This window comes from Amyelois transitella, chromosome 25, assembly GCF_032362555.1.
Source record: "Amyelois transitella isolate CPQ chromosome 25, ilAmyTran1.1, whole genome shotgun sequence".
In the NCBI taxonomy this organism is placed as follows: Eukaryota; Metazoa; Arthropoda; class Insecta; order Lepidoptera; family Pyralidae; genus Amyelois; species Amyelois transitella.
The window spans coordinates 6,910,297-6,929,177 of NC_083528.1; the positions used below are offsets into that span (position 1 = coordinate 6,910,297).

General features: G+C 36.0%; 1 protein-coding gene across 2 annotated transcripts in view; it reads left to right on the forward strand.

Annotated features, from left to right (window-relative positions):
- Positions 1-18,704, forward strand: part of LOC106136531 (talin-1) — a 76,672-nt gene extending 57,968 nt beyond the window's left edge. For both annotated transcript variants that reach the window (XM_060951568.1, XM_060951569.1), the window contains exons 59-86: positions 6-148; positions 344-473; positions 1,138-1,256; positions 2,063-2,228; positions 3,160-3,252; positions 4,417-4,491; positions 4,975-5,134; positions 5,940-6,052; positions 6,884-7,009; positions 7,715-7,885; positions 8,276-8,415; positions 8,999-9,151; positions 10,070-10,115; positions 10,451-10,482; positions 10,822-10,924; positions 11,366-11,475; positions 11,805-11,935; positions 12,114-12,256; positions 12,747-12,812; positions 13,067-13,178; positions 14,667-14,751; positions 14,948-15,113; positions 15,265-15,351; positions 15,608-15,728; positions 16,816-16,928; positions 17,380-17,470; positions 17,920-17,984; positions 18,442-18,704. In XM_060951568.1, coding sequence (XP_060807551.1) covers positions 6-148; positions 344-473; positions 1,138-1,256; positions 2,063-2,228; positions 3,160-3,252; positions 4,417-4,491; positions 4,975-5,134; positions 5,940-6,052; positions 6,884-7,009; positions 7,715-7,885; positions 8,276-8,415; positions 8,999-9,151; positions 10,070-10,115; positions 10,451-10,482; positions 10,822-10,924; positions 11,366-11,475; positions 11,805-11,935; positions 12,114-12,256; positions 12,747-12,812; positions 13,067-13,178; positions 14,667-14,751; positions 14,948-15,113; positions 15,265-15,351; positions 15,608-15,728; positions 16,816-16,928; positions 17,380-17,470; positions 17,920-17,984; positions 18,442-18,543 — 3,162 coding nt within the window. In that variant the 3' untranslated portion in view covers positions 18,544-18,704. The remainder of the gene's footprint in view (positions 1-5; positions 149-343; positions 474-1,137; positions 1,257-2,062; positions 2,229-3,159; positions 3,253-4,416; positions 4,492-4,974; positions 5,135-5,939; positions 6,053-6,883; positions 7,010-7,714; positions 7,886-8,275; positions 8,416-8,998; positions 9,152-10,069; positions 10,116-10,450; positions 10,483-10,821; positions 10,925-11,365; positions 11,476-11,804; positions 11,936-12,113; positions 12,257-12,746; positions 12,813-13,066; positions 13,179-14,666; positions 14,752-14,947; positions 15,114-15,264; positions 15,352-15,607; positions 15,729-16,815; positions 16,929-17,379; positions 17,471-17,919; positions 17,985-18,441) is intronic.
- The last annotated feature ends 177 nt before the right edge of the window (positions 18,705-18,881 follow it).

Below are 18,881 nucleotides of genomic sequence, written 5' to 3' on the forward strand. Positions count from 1 at the left end.
TTCAGCCTGTCCCTTGGCCAGTGCGCTGTGCGTTGTTGCAAGCTGCTCAAGGTGTATCATCACAGCACAATCTTGGTGCTTCTCTGACACAGTACATAGATGAACAAAAAATACGCACTAACTTTGATGATTCTGACGCTAAACTCAGGTAAATCTGATACGTTAAATTTCCATTTTCTAACAGAATCAAAATTTAAATTATTTTAAGGATACATACATATACATATATACATAATATAGTCACAAATAGTGTCTTCAAGACTGTTGGCTCTGCCTACCTTGCAAAGGATATAGACGTGATTATATGAGGAACAAAAAATACGCACAAACTCGACTTTTTCAGGCTTGAAGAGCATTTGAAGAAGCTCGTGTACCTTCTAAAGACATCATTGATAGAGAAAGGCAGGAGAATCGCCACTTGGCAAGAGCTGGACAGGCCTGAGGTGTCCATTATCACGGAACAAGTGATCAAAGTAAGTTTATTTTGTGGCGAAATCTATACGCCACAAGTCACAAAAATAAAAAACAGAATCACGCGACGCTATCAGTCATAAACATCGAAAAACCCTAAATCGCGCAAGCAAAGATTTCACGGATTGGAGCTATATATACAGCCTCCGACACAACATCGTCTGTCGCGCGGTTCCCCAGGCGTCACACCAGCCTACAGGAAGATCTTCCCTTTGGTGGCGGTCGAGCCGAATTATCGCTTCCACTACAATTTATTAAATTTTTCATTTATCTATTACAGCGTGTTATTACAGGCTTACCCCGAAGAAACAACTTATTCATCGAATCATCTTAAGTACTTATATGTAAATATAGTGCCGTATGGTCCCCGGCATCAATACAAAAAAGAATAGAACCATTCCATCTCTTTCCCATGGATGCCGTAAAAGGTGACTAAGGGATTCTTTTTTGGGCGATGAGCTGTCACTATTTGAATCTCAATTCATCGCCCAAAAAAAGAATCCCAAGTTTGTAATCCTATCTCTTAGTCGCCTTTTTACGACATCCATGGGAATGAGGGGAAGCGGTCCTATTCTTTATTCTTAAAACAATCTAGATTGATTTAGTTATAGTAATAGGATATATATTTTTTAGTTTATTTATATTGTACTTATCCATTTTAACCAGGAAATCGACAGAGGTTGCAGTTTCAACAAGAAGGCGGGTCAAAAGACGATACTTCAGGATATCGATATTAATCGACTGCTTCTATCAACTGATGTTGTCAAGACGGAGGGAGACAGAGTGTGAGCGTTGTTATAATAATAATTAGTGTACCAACTATTCATTCATTCATATAATCACGTCTATATCCCTTGCGGCGTAGACAGAGGTGTGCCTACTAACATATTTTATAGAATTTCATATGAGTCATAAAATACTTTGCAAGAAATGTTATATTAAAATTTCTCAACTATTAAGGTCGTTACTTTAAATATTTATACATTTTTATAAAATATTTGTGGCGACATCTCCACGCCACCAGTCACAACAACAAATCACGTGACGCCATCAGTCAAAAAACAGCGAATAGTCTAAATTGCGCAAGCAAAGATTTCACGGATTGGAGCATTTATACAACCTCCGACACAACATCGTGTGTCGCGCGGTTCCCCAGACATAACACCTAGCCTGGCGGAAGGTCTTCCCTTTGGTGGCGGTCGAACGAAACTATCGCTCCCGCTATATATTATGTGTATGTAATTCACATTATTTACTTATGATAGTCTTTAGGAGAGTGTGGAAAGGTCGGAGTGGGAAGATCTAGACGAACGTATCTTGATCAAATTAATGACGTCCTGGTAAAGGGCAGGTCAAGAGTGCCCGAAACCGCCGAGCTTGCATGAAGAGAGTTATGAAAGTGGATAAAGCGAAGGAAGTATGCAATAATCGTGGCAAGTGGAAAGGTGTAGTCTCTGCCTACCCCTCCGGGAAAGAGGTGTGATTTTATGTATGTATGTATGTATTAGTCTTTGCAATAAAAAAAATCAGAAAGTCATGTGATATTACGGCGGTCTAAAACTTTATATTAAAACAGTTCTATCATTCACAGCGTATTAGAAGACAAGCTGCAACAGTCAGCTACCAAGCTGTCTTCCTTGCTGTCTACATTAGTTTCATCATCAACATCATCTAAATCATCACTGGCTCGCAGTGTGAGCATCAGCATCGCCGCTGCTGGTGAGGTGTCAGCTCTAGCCAGAGCTTTGAAATCTGATGTGAGTATGTCTATACTTGTTCACTCAATCAATCAAATCACTAAAGAAAGAAATCTCACCTTCACCATCTCACCATTATGGAGAATAAATAAATAAATAAATATATACGGGACAAATTACACTGATTGAGTTAGCCTCGAAGTAAGTTCGAGACTTGTGTTACGAGATACTAACTCAACGATACTATATTTTATAGTAAATACTTATATAGATAAACATCTAAGACCCAGGCCAATCAGAGAAAGTTCTTTTCTCATCATGCCCTGGTCGGGATTCGAACCCGGGACCTCCGGTGACACAGACAAGCGTGCTATCGCTGCGCTACAGAGGCCGTAAAGAGAAGAACCTGGGGTGCGCCCTTGACCATGGATCCTGGATTGGGTGAATCAGGTTTTTACACGAAGCGACTCCCGTCTGAACTTCGCAACCTTTGCAGGTAAATCTAACACGTTTTGGATCGATCATGGTGGCACATTCAGTTGCATGAATGTGCAGGTTTCCTCACGACATTTTCCACATTCACCACACATTTTATTCACTCTCGTCGTCAGATCATCCGTCTTTAAACAAAATTTTTTTTTTTGTATTTATAATAACATTATGAATAAAGAATTATGTCGTATAAAGTTGACAAAAATTATCATACATACTTACATACATACATATCATCACGCCTATATCCCTTGCGGGGTAGAAAGAGCCAACTGTCTGGAAAATACTGAAAGGCCAGCCCATCGCTTAATAGAAGAATCCCCAAGTTTATAATCCAATCCCTTAGTCGCCTTTTACGACATCCATGGGAAAGAGATGGAGTAGTCCTATTCTATTTTATACTGGTGTTGAGAACCACACGGCAAAATTAACATTATTTATGTAATTATATTAATTTTATTTAAAATGATTTTTAAAAAACGTAATTGTTCACATTCAGGATCCAGTATATAATGCGAAGTTAGAAGAAGCAGCCAGAGATGTTAGATTCCAGACTTACAACGTTGTGAAAGAGTCTGAAGTTGTCGCTCAAGTGAGTTGCTTAGATATTATCAACACTATTTTTGTATTCCATTCTTGTTTGAAACAGAGAGAAAATGCTGCAGTACGGTTTGTTACTGCTTCTTCCGCACTGACGTTTTGGAAGCGGCAGTAAACTTTGTTTAAAGTAATTTATTTGACGTCAATACAATGTTGTGATACAAAAAGACATGACAATTATTAAGTGATATTGAAGTGTCTCATAATAATGAATAAAAGTTTTGAATTTGAGTTTGAATTTGAGAGAAAAATATTATATTTTGCTAGAACACACAAGTTGATTTTGTTTCATAATTTATCATTGCTATTTGTAATTTTCTGATAGTCTCGTCTTAAAATTGAGAAAAATTCGGAATGAGCCCTTCAAATGTTGTACTCGTAAAAAGTACCTATCTGGTACCATGGATGTCGTGAAAGGCGACTGAGGAATAAGTTTTTAAACTTGGGATTCTTCTTTTTTCTTCTTCTTTCGATTGGCGGTGTGCTGGCAACCTGTCACTATTTGAATCTCAATTCCATAATTAAACCAAGCAGCTGAATGTGGCCTTATAATTTTTTTCTAGATCGTTGGCTCTGTCTACACCGCAAGGGATATAGACGTGATTATATGTATGTATGTATGTACCTGTTACAGCATTAGAGATTGTTCAAGAACGAAGATTTCGAATTATAATCTAAATTCTTTTTATTTATTTTGTGTAATATAATGTACATATGTAGTCTGTGTAAGTTTATATTTATAGTTTATGTATGTGTGTAGTTTATTAATTATTCACTAACATCTGTTATGTATGCTGTCACTACCCAAAGGTTGGTTGGAAGAGATTGCTTAGCGATAAGTGCGCCTTTGCTCAACATATTCATAATGCACCTATGTTTCTACTACATATGTATTTTTTATGGGCAACTAGCGACCCGCCCCGGCTTCGCACGGGTGCAAAATTCGGAAAAAATTATACATAAATAAAAACCTTCCTCTTGAATCACTCTACCTGTTACAAAAAACCGCATCAAAATCCGTTGCGTAATTTTAAAGATTTAAGCATACAGACAAACAGACTAAAATAGCGACTTTGTTTTATACTATGTAGTGATAAAGATAATTTGTATTGTATTGTACGTTTTTTCTGTAAAGCATCTTATTATTTTTTAACAGGAACCCAACAGTCTTACTCGCCAGAGGCGCCTTCTTGAGGCTTGTCGTTTATTGAACAACGCACTTAATAATTTGGTAATTCTTTCAGTTTAGCGTCTTCTTTAAATTTAGTTAATTTATTATTTGCATGTGTTATATTGTTTTCATGAACCAAACAAAAAAGTGACGATGATAGATTACCTTTTTTATATACATTTTCAAAATAGTGCCGTGTGGTTCCCGGTGCTAATAAAAAAAAGAATAGGGCCACTCCATCTCGTCCCCATGGATGTCGTAAAAGGCGACTAAGGAAAAAGCTTAAAAACTTGGGTTTCTTCTTTCGGGCGATGGGCTAGCAACCTGTCACTATTTGAATCTCAATTCTATCATCAAACGAAACAGCTGAACGTGGCCATTTTAGTCTTTTCAATACTGCTGGCTCTGTCTAACCGGCAAGGTATATAGACGTGATTATATGTATATTTTTTTTTCAAAGTAGCTTCATTATGTTTTACTTTTGTTACTAATAGCAAGACAAGATTCTAATGGATTCAATTTATTTTTTTTACTAACAAACAGACACGTACTACATCAACGAAGAACAAAATTTACCATGAATGTAACGAATTGATTAGAAATTTGCAATTCCAAAACACTTTGCTGATAAATGTACAACCCGCGAACATGCTGCCCTATGCGGAATGCCTGGACGCTATGCTGAACCAACAAGAAGTCATACGTAAGTGAAACATTTTGAATGCGTGCCGTGTGGTTCCCGGCACTAATTGAAAAAATAATAGAAGAAAGACCTGAAAGACCATGTTAAGTTCAGCTGTGTTACCTGTAAAATAGAAAGATATATAGATAGATAAAACTATATCTGCCGTGTGGTTCCCGGCACCAATAGAAAAAAGACTAGGACCACTCCATCTCTTTCCCATGGACGTAGTGAAAAGCGACTAAGCGATAGGCTTATTCACTTGGCATTTCTCTTTTTGGCGATGGGCTAGCAACCTGTCACTGTTTTTATCTCAATTCTATCATGAAGCCAAGCAGCTGGGCGTGGCCTTTCAGTCTTCTGAAGTCTGTTGACTCTGACTACTCCGCAAGGGTTATATGTTATGTTTGAATGCGTTTCACCTTGACTAACATAATTAAAGAAACTTCTAACTTATGGTAAGCAGACGCAAGATCCCACAATGTCTGTGAACTTTTCTCTCAAAAAAATCTCTATAATAGACGGTTTTATAAAATAGTTTTAGTTTGTAATCATTAAATTAATAGATATTGTATCATATTGTTCACATACATTTTGTAATTTTGAGTTAAATAACATTTAAACAATTAGAAAATATATAAGGTTTTAAAACTAATAGTAATAACTTGTGTTACGATGGAAAACAGTTTATAAAACCTGTTAACATTTTAACAGCTGAACGTGGCCTATCAGACTTTCAAGACCATTGGCCCTGTTTACCCTGCAAGGGATATAGACGTGATTATATGTATGTATGTTTGTATGTTAACATATTCCCCGTTTACAGAAAAGCTGAACAGTGACCAACCGATGTCCAAAACAGAGTTTTCTCGTACACTGAGGTATGTCAGTTCAGCTGTTTCTAATACCACGGAATTGGCTGCTCAGTGCGGTTATTTGGTGAGTAAAGAGAAAAAGAATGAAATAAAATGCACTAGACTATATATAATGTACTATAATAATGTACTAGACTATATATAATGTACTAGTACTAGTAGAATGAACTATATCGCTTCTTCTACACATGCGCTTTGGAAGCGGTAGTAGTTATAATTAGATTTAAGTGATGTGACGTCAATAAGTGATACCTTGTATCCAATTTTGAAAATATGAAATGAAATGAAATGAAATTTATTTTATTAACATTTAGGTTTGCTACAATTGGTTATACAATTGGTCCCACACTAGGCAACATGCCTGTCCTATGGTAACCAATGTTATAGAACATATATATAACGTTATAATAAATCTATTCTATTCTATTTTATTCTATACTAACAAATTAGACATTTAGAAATACCTAACAACGATAATAATATATGTATAGCCTAGTGCCGTGTGGTTACCGGCAGCAAAAGAATAAAAAGAATAGGACAACTCCATCTCGTTCTCATGGATATCGTAATAGACGACTAAGGGATAGGCTTTTGTACATGGGATTCTTCTTTTAGGCGATGGGCTAGCAATCTGTTACTATTTGAATTTAAATTCTATCATTAAGCCAAGCAGCTGAGCGTGGCCTTATGGTGGTAGTCTTTTGATGACTGAAAGCTTTGTCTACCCCGCAAGGGATATAGACGTGATTATATTTTATATTATGTTATGTATAGCCTAGGAGCTAAGCTGAAATTATCAAATGAATGACAAACATCCATAAATTTTGAATCTAATTAAAGATATAAAGTTTCATAAAAGCCTTACCAAATGCTTAAAATAGAATATGTTTTTAAGTTGTCGCTAAGTCAGCGAGATCGTGAGTTCGCCAAAAATGGAGTGGTGGATGTTCATCTTCTGAAGAAGGCTACCGAGGCTACGCAGGCTACATGCTACAAGACACTATATTCAGATCCCCAACAGGTAACAACAGATCTTTCTTTTTTAGCTTTCTATTAGCTGTTTCATTACCATTATCTTATTGTACCGCTTCAGCGTAGTTTGCTCCGCAGTTTATTTCACATTTGCGTTTTTCAAGGGGTTATAGCTTTTATGATTATTTGTAATTTTTAGCATCACTAAGTTAGACATCATATACAGTACTTTACTTTTTATGAGTACAACATTTGAAGGGCTCATTCCGAATTTTTCTCAATTAAAATTGAGTTTGAATTAAATTGAGCCTTAAAAGACGAGACTATCAGAAAATTTCAAATAGCAATGACAAATTATGAAACAAAATCAACTTGTGTGCTCTAGCAAAATATAACATTTTTCTCTCAAATTCAAAACTTTTATTCATTATTATGAGACACTTCAACATCACTTAATAATTGTCATGTCTTTTTGTATCACAACATTGTATTGACGTCAAATAAATTACTTTAAACAAAGTTTACTGCCGCTAATAATTAAAATCACTATCTGCAGCTTCGCATCGGAGCATGTCTGAACTTCTGTATCTTCAGTTTCATGAATTGTCATTGTCTTTATCTCAATTATTTATTTCTAAGAATATCTCATTATCATATCTTACACCAATATGGTGTTAGTCTTCTTTTACGTCCCTTTCTATCACATCTCTGGCACTCCAGTCAACTTGAAATGATCCATTTTTATATTCTATAGGCTAAAGAGGAAATATCTAATCTTATAAGTCAATCAAACATCTTCCGGGAAGTTCTGTTGGAAGCTGAGAACAGATCTCAGCCCTTGAAGAAAGATCTAGAATCTGCCAGAATGAATTTGGAGAAGTTTATTGATGAGCTGAAAGGTTCACGTGATTTGAAAGCTGAACAAGTAAGTGAAACATTTTAAGATCTAACATTTTATTTATTAAACACACATTTTAGTTCTTGTCCCAAAGAATATTATAGAAGACGTAATCTTCACGGTAATTAGAAACTAATTAGAAACTTCGTCCGCGTGGAATAGTTATTTTGGACATCATTGAAGCCCTCAAGGATGAATAATTTTCCCCGTTTTTTTACTTTTTCCATTATTTCTTCGCTCCTAAAAATTGCAACGTGATATTATATAGCCTAAAACCTTCCTAGATAATAGTCTATTCAATACAAAAATAATTTTTCAATTCGAACCAGCAGTTCTTGAGATTAGCGCGTTCAAACAAACAAACAAACTCTTCAGCTTTATAATATTAGTATAGATGATAGTAACAATATTTTGCAGATGACATCAATCACCAACCAAATACTGGACGTTACAAGAACAGTGTTAAATCTATCGGAGCACCCAGGTTTGATTCCCGGTGTAGGACAACTCTCTACTGAAGAGAGACAACGGCAAGAACATGTTATTTTAGATGCCAGGTACAATATTATACATACCTACATACATACATATGTAGATCTATATCCCTTGAAGGGTAGACAGAGCCAACAGTCTTGAAAAGACTGCATACATACATTCATACATGTGGTCACATCTTTATCCCTTACGGGGTAGACAGAGCCAACAGTCTTGAACAGATTGAATGGCCACGTTCAGCTTATTGGCTTAGTGATAGAACTGAAATTCAAATAGTGACAGGTTGGTAGCCCATCGCCTAAAGAAGAATCCCAAGGTTGTAAGCCTATCCCTTAGTCTTGAAAAGACTGAAAGGCCACATTCAGTTGTATGGCTTGATGATGGAATTGAGATTTGAATCTCCATCGTATTTCCCATGGATATCGTAAGAGGCGACTAAGGGATAGGCTTATAAACTTGGGATTCTTCTTTTAGGCGACGGGCTAGCAATCTATCACTATTCGAATCTCAATTCTATCATTAAGCCAAACAGCTGAACGTGGCCTATCGGTCTCTTCAAAACTGTTGTCTCTGTCTACCCCGCAAGGGGCATAGACGTGACTATAAGAATGAATGAATATTGAAATATTATTTTAATATCAACAGGGATTTGACTAGAAAAACTGTCGCTTTGATATCTGAAGTGAAGCGTCACGAAGACAGTAACAGCGATGATGATGGGCCCATGACCTGGGTCACCTTCAAACTGAAGAGGAGGGACGTGGTCAAGGCCTTTGAGGCATTATTGATTGGAGTCAGGTAAATCTAGAATCTGTGGCGAAATCTATACGCCACAAGTCACAAGAATAAAAAATAAAATTACGCGACGCTATCAATAAAAAACAGCGAAAAACCTAAATCGCGCAAGCAAAGATTTCACGGATTGGAGCTATATATACAAACTCCGTCTCAACATCGATGGAGCCGCGGTTCCCCAGGCATAACACCTAGCCTGGCGGAAGATCTTCCCTTTGGTGGCGGTCGAGCCGAATCATCGCTCCTGCTACAAATCTATTTAATCCTACACACATATAACCACCTCTTCGTCCCTAACGGGATAGACAGAGCCAACAGCCTTGCAATGACTAGAATGCCATGTTCAGCTATATGGCTTAATTGTGACGGCTATACTCATTTAACGAGCATTATTCTAGTAGTAACTAGTACAACTATATAAATATATATATTTGGCTACATATTATATACTAGCTCTTACCCGCGACTTCGTCCGCGTAAATTTCGAATTTTTCCGCGTAAACTTATTTGCAGGCAAACTCAAGCCTTGAGTTCATTAAAATAACGATAACTTTTTAAGTGAACCTATTTTGATGAAACAAACTTTAAAGGTTTTTTCGAGTTAAAACAAAGCAATTGGTGAAAGTTTTAAGTAAATCGGTTCAGTACTTTCGGAGAAAAGCGTGATCATACATACAGACAGACAGACAAAAAATTGAAAAAAAATTTTGCTTTCTATTATTCATTCTAAGTGGGACACTAGGACACTAGGACTAGGACTAGGACACTACACACATTCTATCCATTTCAGTCAAAAATACTAAATGTACAGACAAAATATTTTTGCTGTTTTATTATATATATACATAATAGTGATTTGTATAATAATCGTATAGAAAATTACCTCTATCATTTTGTAACGTGAGGTTATTTTTTCTGCAGAGAAAATGGTCAGCGCGCTGGATTACTGGACCACAAACAAGGGGAGGTATGCCAATTTACTTTTTAAATCTCTGTAATTGTCTTTACCACTTCAAAACTCTGTATCATATACATACATAGAATTCAACATGCTTCCTTTCTGGAGATGAGATGATGCTGGATTTCGTGAGTCAGGCTTTTACAACTTACAATGTAACAGGTTGCTAGCCCATCGCCTAAAATAAGAATCCAATGTCTCTCCCTTAGTCGCCTTTTATTATATAAATGCTGCTTATGGCACAACTAGATAAATAAAAATACAAATCGTAATACATCGGTTAGAATTCAAAATAAATTTATTTTTCGTTGTTTTTAATAGATTGATATTAATTTATTTTTCAGGAAGAAAATCCCAAGAGCTTTGTTCAATTACAGTAAGTTTTCGTTATGTTCTTGTCAATAAATGACTGATTTGTAAAAAAATTTTTTAACTACAAATGTTTCAAAGAAATCGTATATTTTTTTAAAACTTTATTGCACAAAACAAAAATGTACATAAAGGCGGACTTAATGCCGTTTGGCATTCTCTACCAGTCAACCAGCTGACCAAACAGAAACACTTTGAGTTGGTGGTGCGATAAAGTGCACATGCATACTGAAAAATACATACATATTTGTTGGACATTATTGTTGTTGGATTATTTTGGTTGTAAAATATAAAAAAATGGGTGTAATTATTAAGACTCCTTATTGTTTATTGTAATTATTTTTAGATTGGAAGTAACTAATAAATGGCTGAAGCGACCTAATTGCAAGCTAGAGGTGAAGGTCGCTGGCGAGGAAGCTGTCTTGAAATTAATCAATATTGCTGAAAAGGTAATCATACATACATATATAATTATAATCACGTCTTTATCCCTTAAGGGGTAGACAGAGACATCAGTCACGCAAAAACTGGGAGGCCAGTTGTATGGCTTAATGATGCAACTACTAGGTACTAATAATCTTGATAATTGATTTCACATACATACATATAATCACGCCTATATCCCTTGCGGGGTAAACAGAGCCAACAGTCTTGAAAAGACTGATAGGCCACGTTCAGATGTTTGGCTTTATGATGGAATTGAGATTCAAATAGTGACAGGTTGCTGGCTCATCACCTATAAGAGGAATCCCAAATGTATTATCTTATCTGCCTTTTAATCTATAGAAAAGAGATGAAGTGGTCCTATTCTTTTTCCTATTGGTGCCGGGAACCACACGGCACAAATCTTTAGTCGCTACAATACTAACCTTAAATTTTTCTTTCTATAGCTAACTGAGGAAATGAAGACAAGTGAGAAAGAGGATTTGTGCGTTTTGATCGCCGAAACTAAAGATCTGCTAAGCGAGTGTTCCAAGAAATGTTCTCCAGACAAAGCCAGGTTTGTAGCCACTAGTTTATATGTAGTGTTCAGATATAGTAGTAAAAACATTAACTTTTAATAAATAAATATTTTAGGGATTATTTTGGGAATCTCATTACAGAAATGTTCCTTAACATAGAAAAAAAACGAATGTAATCTATGATATGTCTAGAATTGGATAAGGTAAGAATTGAAAATGATTTGGTTATTTCAGTGGAGCGACTCTCGTCTGACTCTTGTGACCTTGCAAAGTTCTAAACTGGTAATTATGATAATCATACCAGTTTAAGAACTTTGCTTGTATATGAGTTACATCGACACACCAATGATTTTCATCATTCTTGCAGTGTTTTAGTAGAAAGACTGAAGTCTCTGAAGAAGGCCATCGAACGAGGAGTAGTCACTATGGTCGTTGATGATTTTATTGATGGAGAGGAGCCGCTTCAAGACCTGGATATACTTGTGGATAGCGAGAAAGGTAATTTTATTAATTAAGATTATTTATTGCAGGTAACAGGTGCAAAAGATGTTACCTATAAACTCATAATAATATTAGAGAAATATATTGTATTATTGTTTTCCATAACGACCTGATTAAGGATCGAACCCTAAACTTGAAGCCATTATACCAGTAGAAAATACGATTAATTTTTCAGACGAAACCAAACGCAAGTTCATACTAGAACGTAAGATCGCAGAGTTACTCGCTCAACTCGGCCGAGTGACTCGCACGGCGCGGACTGTAGCCGACGTGACTGGACAACAGCAGGCTGTGAAGCTCACTGCTTGTACCGACCAGGTTATCATTCAATTATTCAATAAATCAATCGAAGCGTCGCTGGTCGAATCGGTAAGGCGCCTGGTTAAAACGCGGTTGCACATAAAGGCACCGGTTCGAATCCCATTGCGGTCATGTTCCAATTAGTATTTTCGAAGTTTCGTACTTTAGTTTGTTAACTAACCGATGCTAATACGGCGAGGAAAAACATCGTGAGGAAACCTGGATATTCAGGCAATTGTATGTGTAACCATATGATCCAATACGGGTTGTTATGTTAGGTTACGGAGGTCAGACGGGAGTCGCTTGTTGTAAAAACCTGATTCACCCAATCCAGGATTCATGGTCAAGGGTTTACCCCAGGCTCCTCTCTCTGTGCTTTTGATTTCATCTACTACTAGGCAGATTAAAGTCAATAAATTTCAAATTTTAATAAAAAATAATTCACTACCTTCATCCAAATTATAATGTTAATAACTGAAATAAAATTTATCAAGATACTTTTTCACAGGCTAACCTCCTAGCTCCTCTTTTGGTAAAAGCGGCCCAAGACAGGATCAGCACTCCAAACAATAAGGTAACGAATGATGGAAACCGAACGTTTTATGGTTGGTCAGGGTCTTGGATGTGTATTTAAGTGTTTATAAAATATAGTATCGTTGAATTAGTATCTCATAATATAAGTCTCGAACTTTCTTTGGGGCTTATGTACTTAATCTGAGTGACAAAATGTCAACCACATTAATTAATATAATAGCTAGCTTTATTTTATTTTAGATATATTTAAAAAAGAGGAACATGAAATTATTTTTAAAATATTGTTTATTGCAGGCCGCAATAGAGAACTATCAGTCTCTCCTGGCTCAGTATGCGGAGTCATTGTCTAAGGTTCGAGACCTGTGCGATCGTTCCGTTGATCCTATGGAGTTTGTCCAGACTGCTGGTATGTATACTACTCTGTCAAGAAAGTAGCAGGAAAAGATCAATAATACAAAAACTGTTTGTTATTCATCAAAATTTATTTTATCACCTTCAAAATATGCTCCTTTAGAAACGATACACTTACGCCAACGAATAATCCAATCATCAAAACATTTTTTAAACGCTGTTTCCGGAATTGAGGTCAGTTCTCGCCGCGAATTCTCTTTTATATCTTCTACCGATTGAAAACGGGTGCCACGAAGTGGTAATTTGAGTTTAGGAAAAAGAAAAAGTCGGCTGGAGCCATATCTGGTGAATATGGTGGTTGCTCGATGGTATTTGTTGAGTGTTTGGTTAAAAATTCGTTCACAATGATGGCCTTGTGCGAAGGTGCATTATCATGGTGCAAAATCCAAGAATTTTCTTTCCACAAATCTGGCCTTTTTCGTCGGATTTGCTCTCTTAAACGCCGCATAACACTCAAATAATATTCCTTATTTACCGTTTGACCTTCCGGCAAGAATTCCGAGTGCACAACACCGCGATAGTCAAAGAAAACAGTCAACATGACTTTGACTTTTGAACGACTTTGGCGTGGTTTTTTCGGTTTCGGTTCAGTTGGAAGGCGCCACTCCGAAGCTTGTTGACTAGTTTGCATGTCAAACTCGTAAACCCACGTCTCGTCACCAGTAACAATGCGTTTCATGAATGTTGGGTCGGAATTGACTCGTTCTAGCATGTCCTCAGCGACTCTCATGCGATTGAGTTTTTGAAAAAAATTCAGGTCTTTTGGGACTAGCCGAGCGGCAACATGTTTCATACCCAAATTATTAGTTAAAATGGTACGGATCGACTCGTGAGATACAGAAAGTTCGGTGGCTATCTCTCTCAAAGTTGAATGAGGATTTTCAGTCACTATTTCCTTCACTTTTGCGATGTTAACTTCAGTTGCAGACGTTGATGGCCTACCAGAGCGAGGCAAATCTTTCATCACATCTCGACCGCTTTTGAACGCTTTGTACCACTCATAAGCACGAGTTTTTGATAAAGTCGATTCACCGTAAGCCTTCTGTAACATTTTCAGTGACTCCGAACACGATATTCCATTGGCAATGCAAAATTTAAGACAAACTCTTTGTTCGATGTTTTTATCCATTATGAAATTAGCAATACACACTAGATATGATATAACTAAAAATAGCACTGTATTTAATGTAAACAACAGATGCAACTCAAACTCCGCACCAAAATGGAAAACAGTTGTGCCAATCTAACAACAACAAAAAAAACAAAAATTTGAATTTGGAACCATAAATAAATAATCCATTCCCGATACTTTTCTGACTGAATGTATTTTGATAAGTCATAAGGGTATGCTTTCATTCATTAAAATTTTATTGTTTTCTATGATTTATTGATTCAGCTATTGTTTTATTATTAATACTCACTGGTTAATGAATTATTATATTACCTACCTGAAAGTGCTTCCCCGAATTTAAATATTCCATAGGTGAAACAATGCAGAGAATGCGCGAAGAATCCAGCCATGAAAATGATCCTCAGAAATGCGTGTACACGTCGTCTGCTATCACCAAGTAAGTTCAGCAAGAACTACATACTTTTATTCATAAAATAATTCATGAAAAATCAATCGCCATTGTTATATCAGTACACAAACACCTACATACATAGTTTAATTATTTATTAGATCAATAATAGGAAAATATAAACTATCATATGGACTGTTCTAACATTATGTATTCAAAGTAATTCATTTCTGTTCACTTATAGACTTGCGAATCGTGTCATCCAAGTAAGCATGTCATCCAGCAATGCGAAACAAGACCCCGAGTTGCATAAAGCATTATCAGAAGCTCAACAAAGACTGTTGGCTGCTGTGCCTGATCCGGAAACTCGACGTAGTAAGGTTCCTGACTGGAAGGATACAACAGCCGAGGTAGATGATAAGTCTTAAATTTTTGGTAGAATTTGATGATATCCGCTTCTAGAATCTATCACCGTACATTTTTAATTTGTTTTGCATTTATTGTCATGATATACATTGACCACCGAAGGAATCTAAGATATATAATTTATTATTGTTTTAGATTTTACGTACGACTGGAGAAGTAGAGGCCGTAATGGGAGGCGAAATGATATTCCAGAACCAACCACAATCTGATCAACCAATTTTCGTATGTATCTCTTATTGTGTCTTTCACATTCCATTCTCAGCCTTTGAAGCTTTAAAACTATTTTGCGAAATTATTTACTAAAAATTATACGAATATGTATAATTGATGGGCCCGCTATCACTATCTACAAATGTAATATCCTGTGTCTGTAATATCCTCTCTAAGCAAAGCGCCTGCTAACATAACTCATAGTTGGAGTTTATATTTCATCAAGAAGTTTATAATAATCAGAATATTTAATCTATAATGTTTGCAGGTGGCTGCTCGAGAGTTGCACACCGCGGTGCGAGAATGGTCTGCCCGCGACAACGAGCTGGTGGCAGTGGCCAGGAAGATGGCGGTCTTGATGGCCAAACTGTCAGCTTATATGAACAATAGTAAGTGTCTTGGATTTTAGAGTTATATATATATACATATGTATTAAAGGTTTTGTAACGGAAGCAATGTTTCGCGCTCGACCGTCATTAAATGAAAATGTAAATATAGAAAATGTACGTACATATATGACCTGTTGTTCACCCATGACTCACTATTGTATGTGTACATCTGGCTCGAGCTTGGCACAGGAAACTCGTAATTAATTGTAGTTTAATTTGAACTTAAATCAAAATTTCAGTACACTCTGTACATAAATCTTTTTAAAATAAAATATATATATATATATATATATATTTCTTTTTTCAATATTAAATCTCATAAATATATAAATCTCCCGTGAACAATGTATTCTCCCGTCCACATTTTATTCTAAGTATAATTTAATATTGTGAAGTTGACGTTGTTGAAGAAAATGCTGCAGTGCAGTTTGTTACCGCTTCTTCTGCACTGACGCCTTGGAAGCGGCAGTAAACTTAGTTTTAAGTAATTCATTTGACGTCAACCAAGTTGTTAAACCATACGACAATTATTAAGCGATATAATAATATCCTCCTAATAATGAATAAAAAATTTTGATTTTTTTTTTTTTTTTATGCGATCCTCTTAATGTCATATTATTAGGTAGAGATGTCCACCTAGGGACAAGCCCACCTTTGTACTGTACTTCTGTTTTATATTTGTAATATACTTTACTATACTATATATATTGTTCAATAAATCATTTACTTACTTACTTTTCTGTACAAACCGACATTTCCATTAGGCTCCGGACGAAACTACATCCCGGGCACGAGACTGACCTTTTCATTAGTCAGGCAACCAAATAATCTGAATGACTCAATCAGTCAGGATACAATGACTTGACTTACTTGACTTAAGGTCCTATGTCCCCTAGCTGGGGCAGAGGGCATCCACAGTGCGTCGCCATCCCGCTCGGTCTTGAGCTTCGCGTTTAGGATACAATAATCAGTAGAAAATTACCACATGCTCCTTGATTATTTCTCATATTTCAGCTAACCATAGTATTTAATTACGTAGGTATATCCGCCAATACTACCGCTGAAAACTATTTCTTCTTCTCTATAGATAAAAAGCACGACTTGATAACTACATCAAAAAGCATAGTGAGCAACTCGCACGAAGTGGTCGAGCTCGCTCGCAAGCTGGCTCATGAGTGTACCGACGTTAGGATCAAAACTGTGAGTAATGTTCACATTTGTCTGTCCAGATTTGACTTTTAAATCGCTTAAACTTTATGGGGTTCGGTTCTCTTGTCTCATCCCAGATGAGTTTGCATAATGGAATTGTTTGCTAGAGTGATGAAGCAATAGATGTATCGTGGCAATTTTGTAATTGGAGTTTCTTTGTTTGTTTGTAAACTCTTTATTGCACCTTTTATTCTTCCTACCTTTCAATATAGAAAAAAGCGAGAAAATAAAAAATTATAAATATTCGGCTTGAAGATCTAGAAAATTTGATCTTGGTATTATTTTTTGAGTAATTTGTAGATGGAATTGATGATTTATTAACGAAACTACCGAACCCTAAACTACATAATTATACTAAAACATTACATCTACAATTTGTGCGGTATTTGGCATCCTCAGTTTTTAATTTCATCTTGTTCTCATACAAACTTTAATTTTCCAGAATCTTCTGCAAGTGTGCGATCAGATCCCTACAATCAGCGGCCAGCTCAAGATGTTGACCACAGTGAAAGGGGCGACCCTCGCTAATCCAGGTAGGGTATATTCCAAATTAATTAATCAGTTTTCAATCAAATTTTGAAGTAGGGAAATAAAACGATCTGCTTAGTCACAAAGATTTGGGCGTATAATATTTTTTTATATATTTTCGATTTATGGAGACTTTTTATTGGATTTTTGGTTATTTTTTTAATACTGAAAAGCCACGTTCATCTATTTGGCTTAATGATAGAATTGAGATTCATTTTCATCATTCATTTAGTGACAGGTTAGGTTGGTTAGGCCCATCGCCTAAAAGAGGAATCCCAAGTTTATAAGCCTATCCCAGTCCATGGGAAAGAGATGGAGTAGTCCTATTCTTTTTTTCTATTGGTGCCGGGGACCACACGCCATATCAAAGATTACATAACTAAAGTAGTAATTGACCTATATTTGCATAGTTCTGTATTTATTGTTTAAAAATATTAGATGTGTATCTTAACAGGTAGCAAAGAGGATCAAGACAGCCTTAACATGTTGGTGGACAACGCACAAAACCTAATGCTGAGTGTGAGTAGACAAGTTAACAACATTCTACTTCCTCCTGGCTTTAGTCCCGGTTGCATCCTCACCACTCTGGAGAGGAGCCCGAGATAAGCCTTTGACCATGGATCCTGGATTGGGTTAACATTATTTTAAAATAAAACACATATACTTACTTAAATTTATAAGAACGATTATTTTTTATAATGTTAGCTTATTTTTTTGAGAAAAGATTTATACAGATAAGATAAATAAAAAAATTAACAGATAAAAGAGATGAATTGAGGAAGCTCGACTTAACCCCACCGACAAGAGTTAGCTCTTAAGTTTAAGAAGTTTGTAACGAATGAACTCATAAACTTCAACTCATTTTGATCATAATAAGACGTAGTTGGATAAAACCTTCAGAAGTCTTTTTCCAGAGAATTCCCACGGGTGTAAAACCCCGCGTGAAAGTTAGTCTCTGAACGAAACTTCCTTTCAGATCCAGCAAGTTGTGAAAGTGTCGGCGGGTGCGTCTGTCAAGATTGCGTCCCAGCGAGGCGGATTGAGAGTGAAATGGGTGCGCAAGGCGTATTACTATTGAATACCATATTCGTTCATTCATTCGTTCACTTTTTAATAATGTAAAAATGCCTCGTTCCATTTATTTTAAGAAAAAATGTGTCAATATTTTTATACTATTACAAGGATAAAGATTTTTTAATGTTAGGAATAATATTATATTGAAATTACTTTTTAATAGAATGGAAGAAATATATTGTACGTTTTTTTTTTTATTGATTTTGTTGTTTTTATTTTATTTGTGCTCTGCAGGGAATACAAACTGGCTGCGTTTTTAAAGATTAGGTATTATTTTAGAATATTTTTTTTTTGTAAAATTACACCCGCCATTCGGACTCGGACACAAACGTGTAGTTTAAC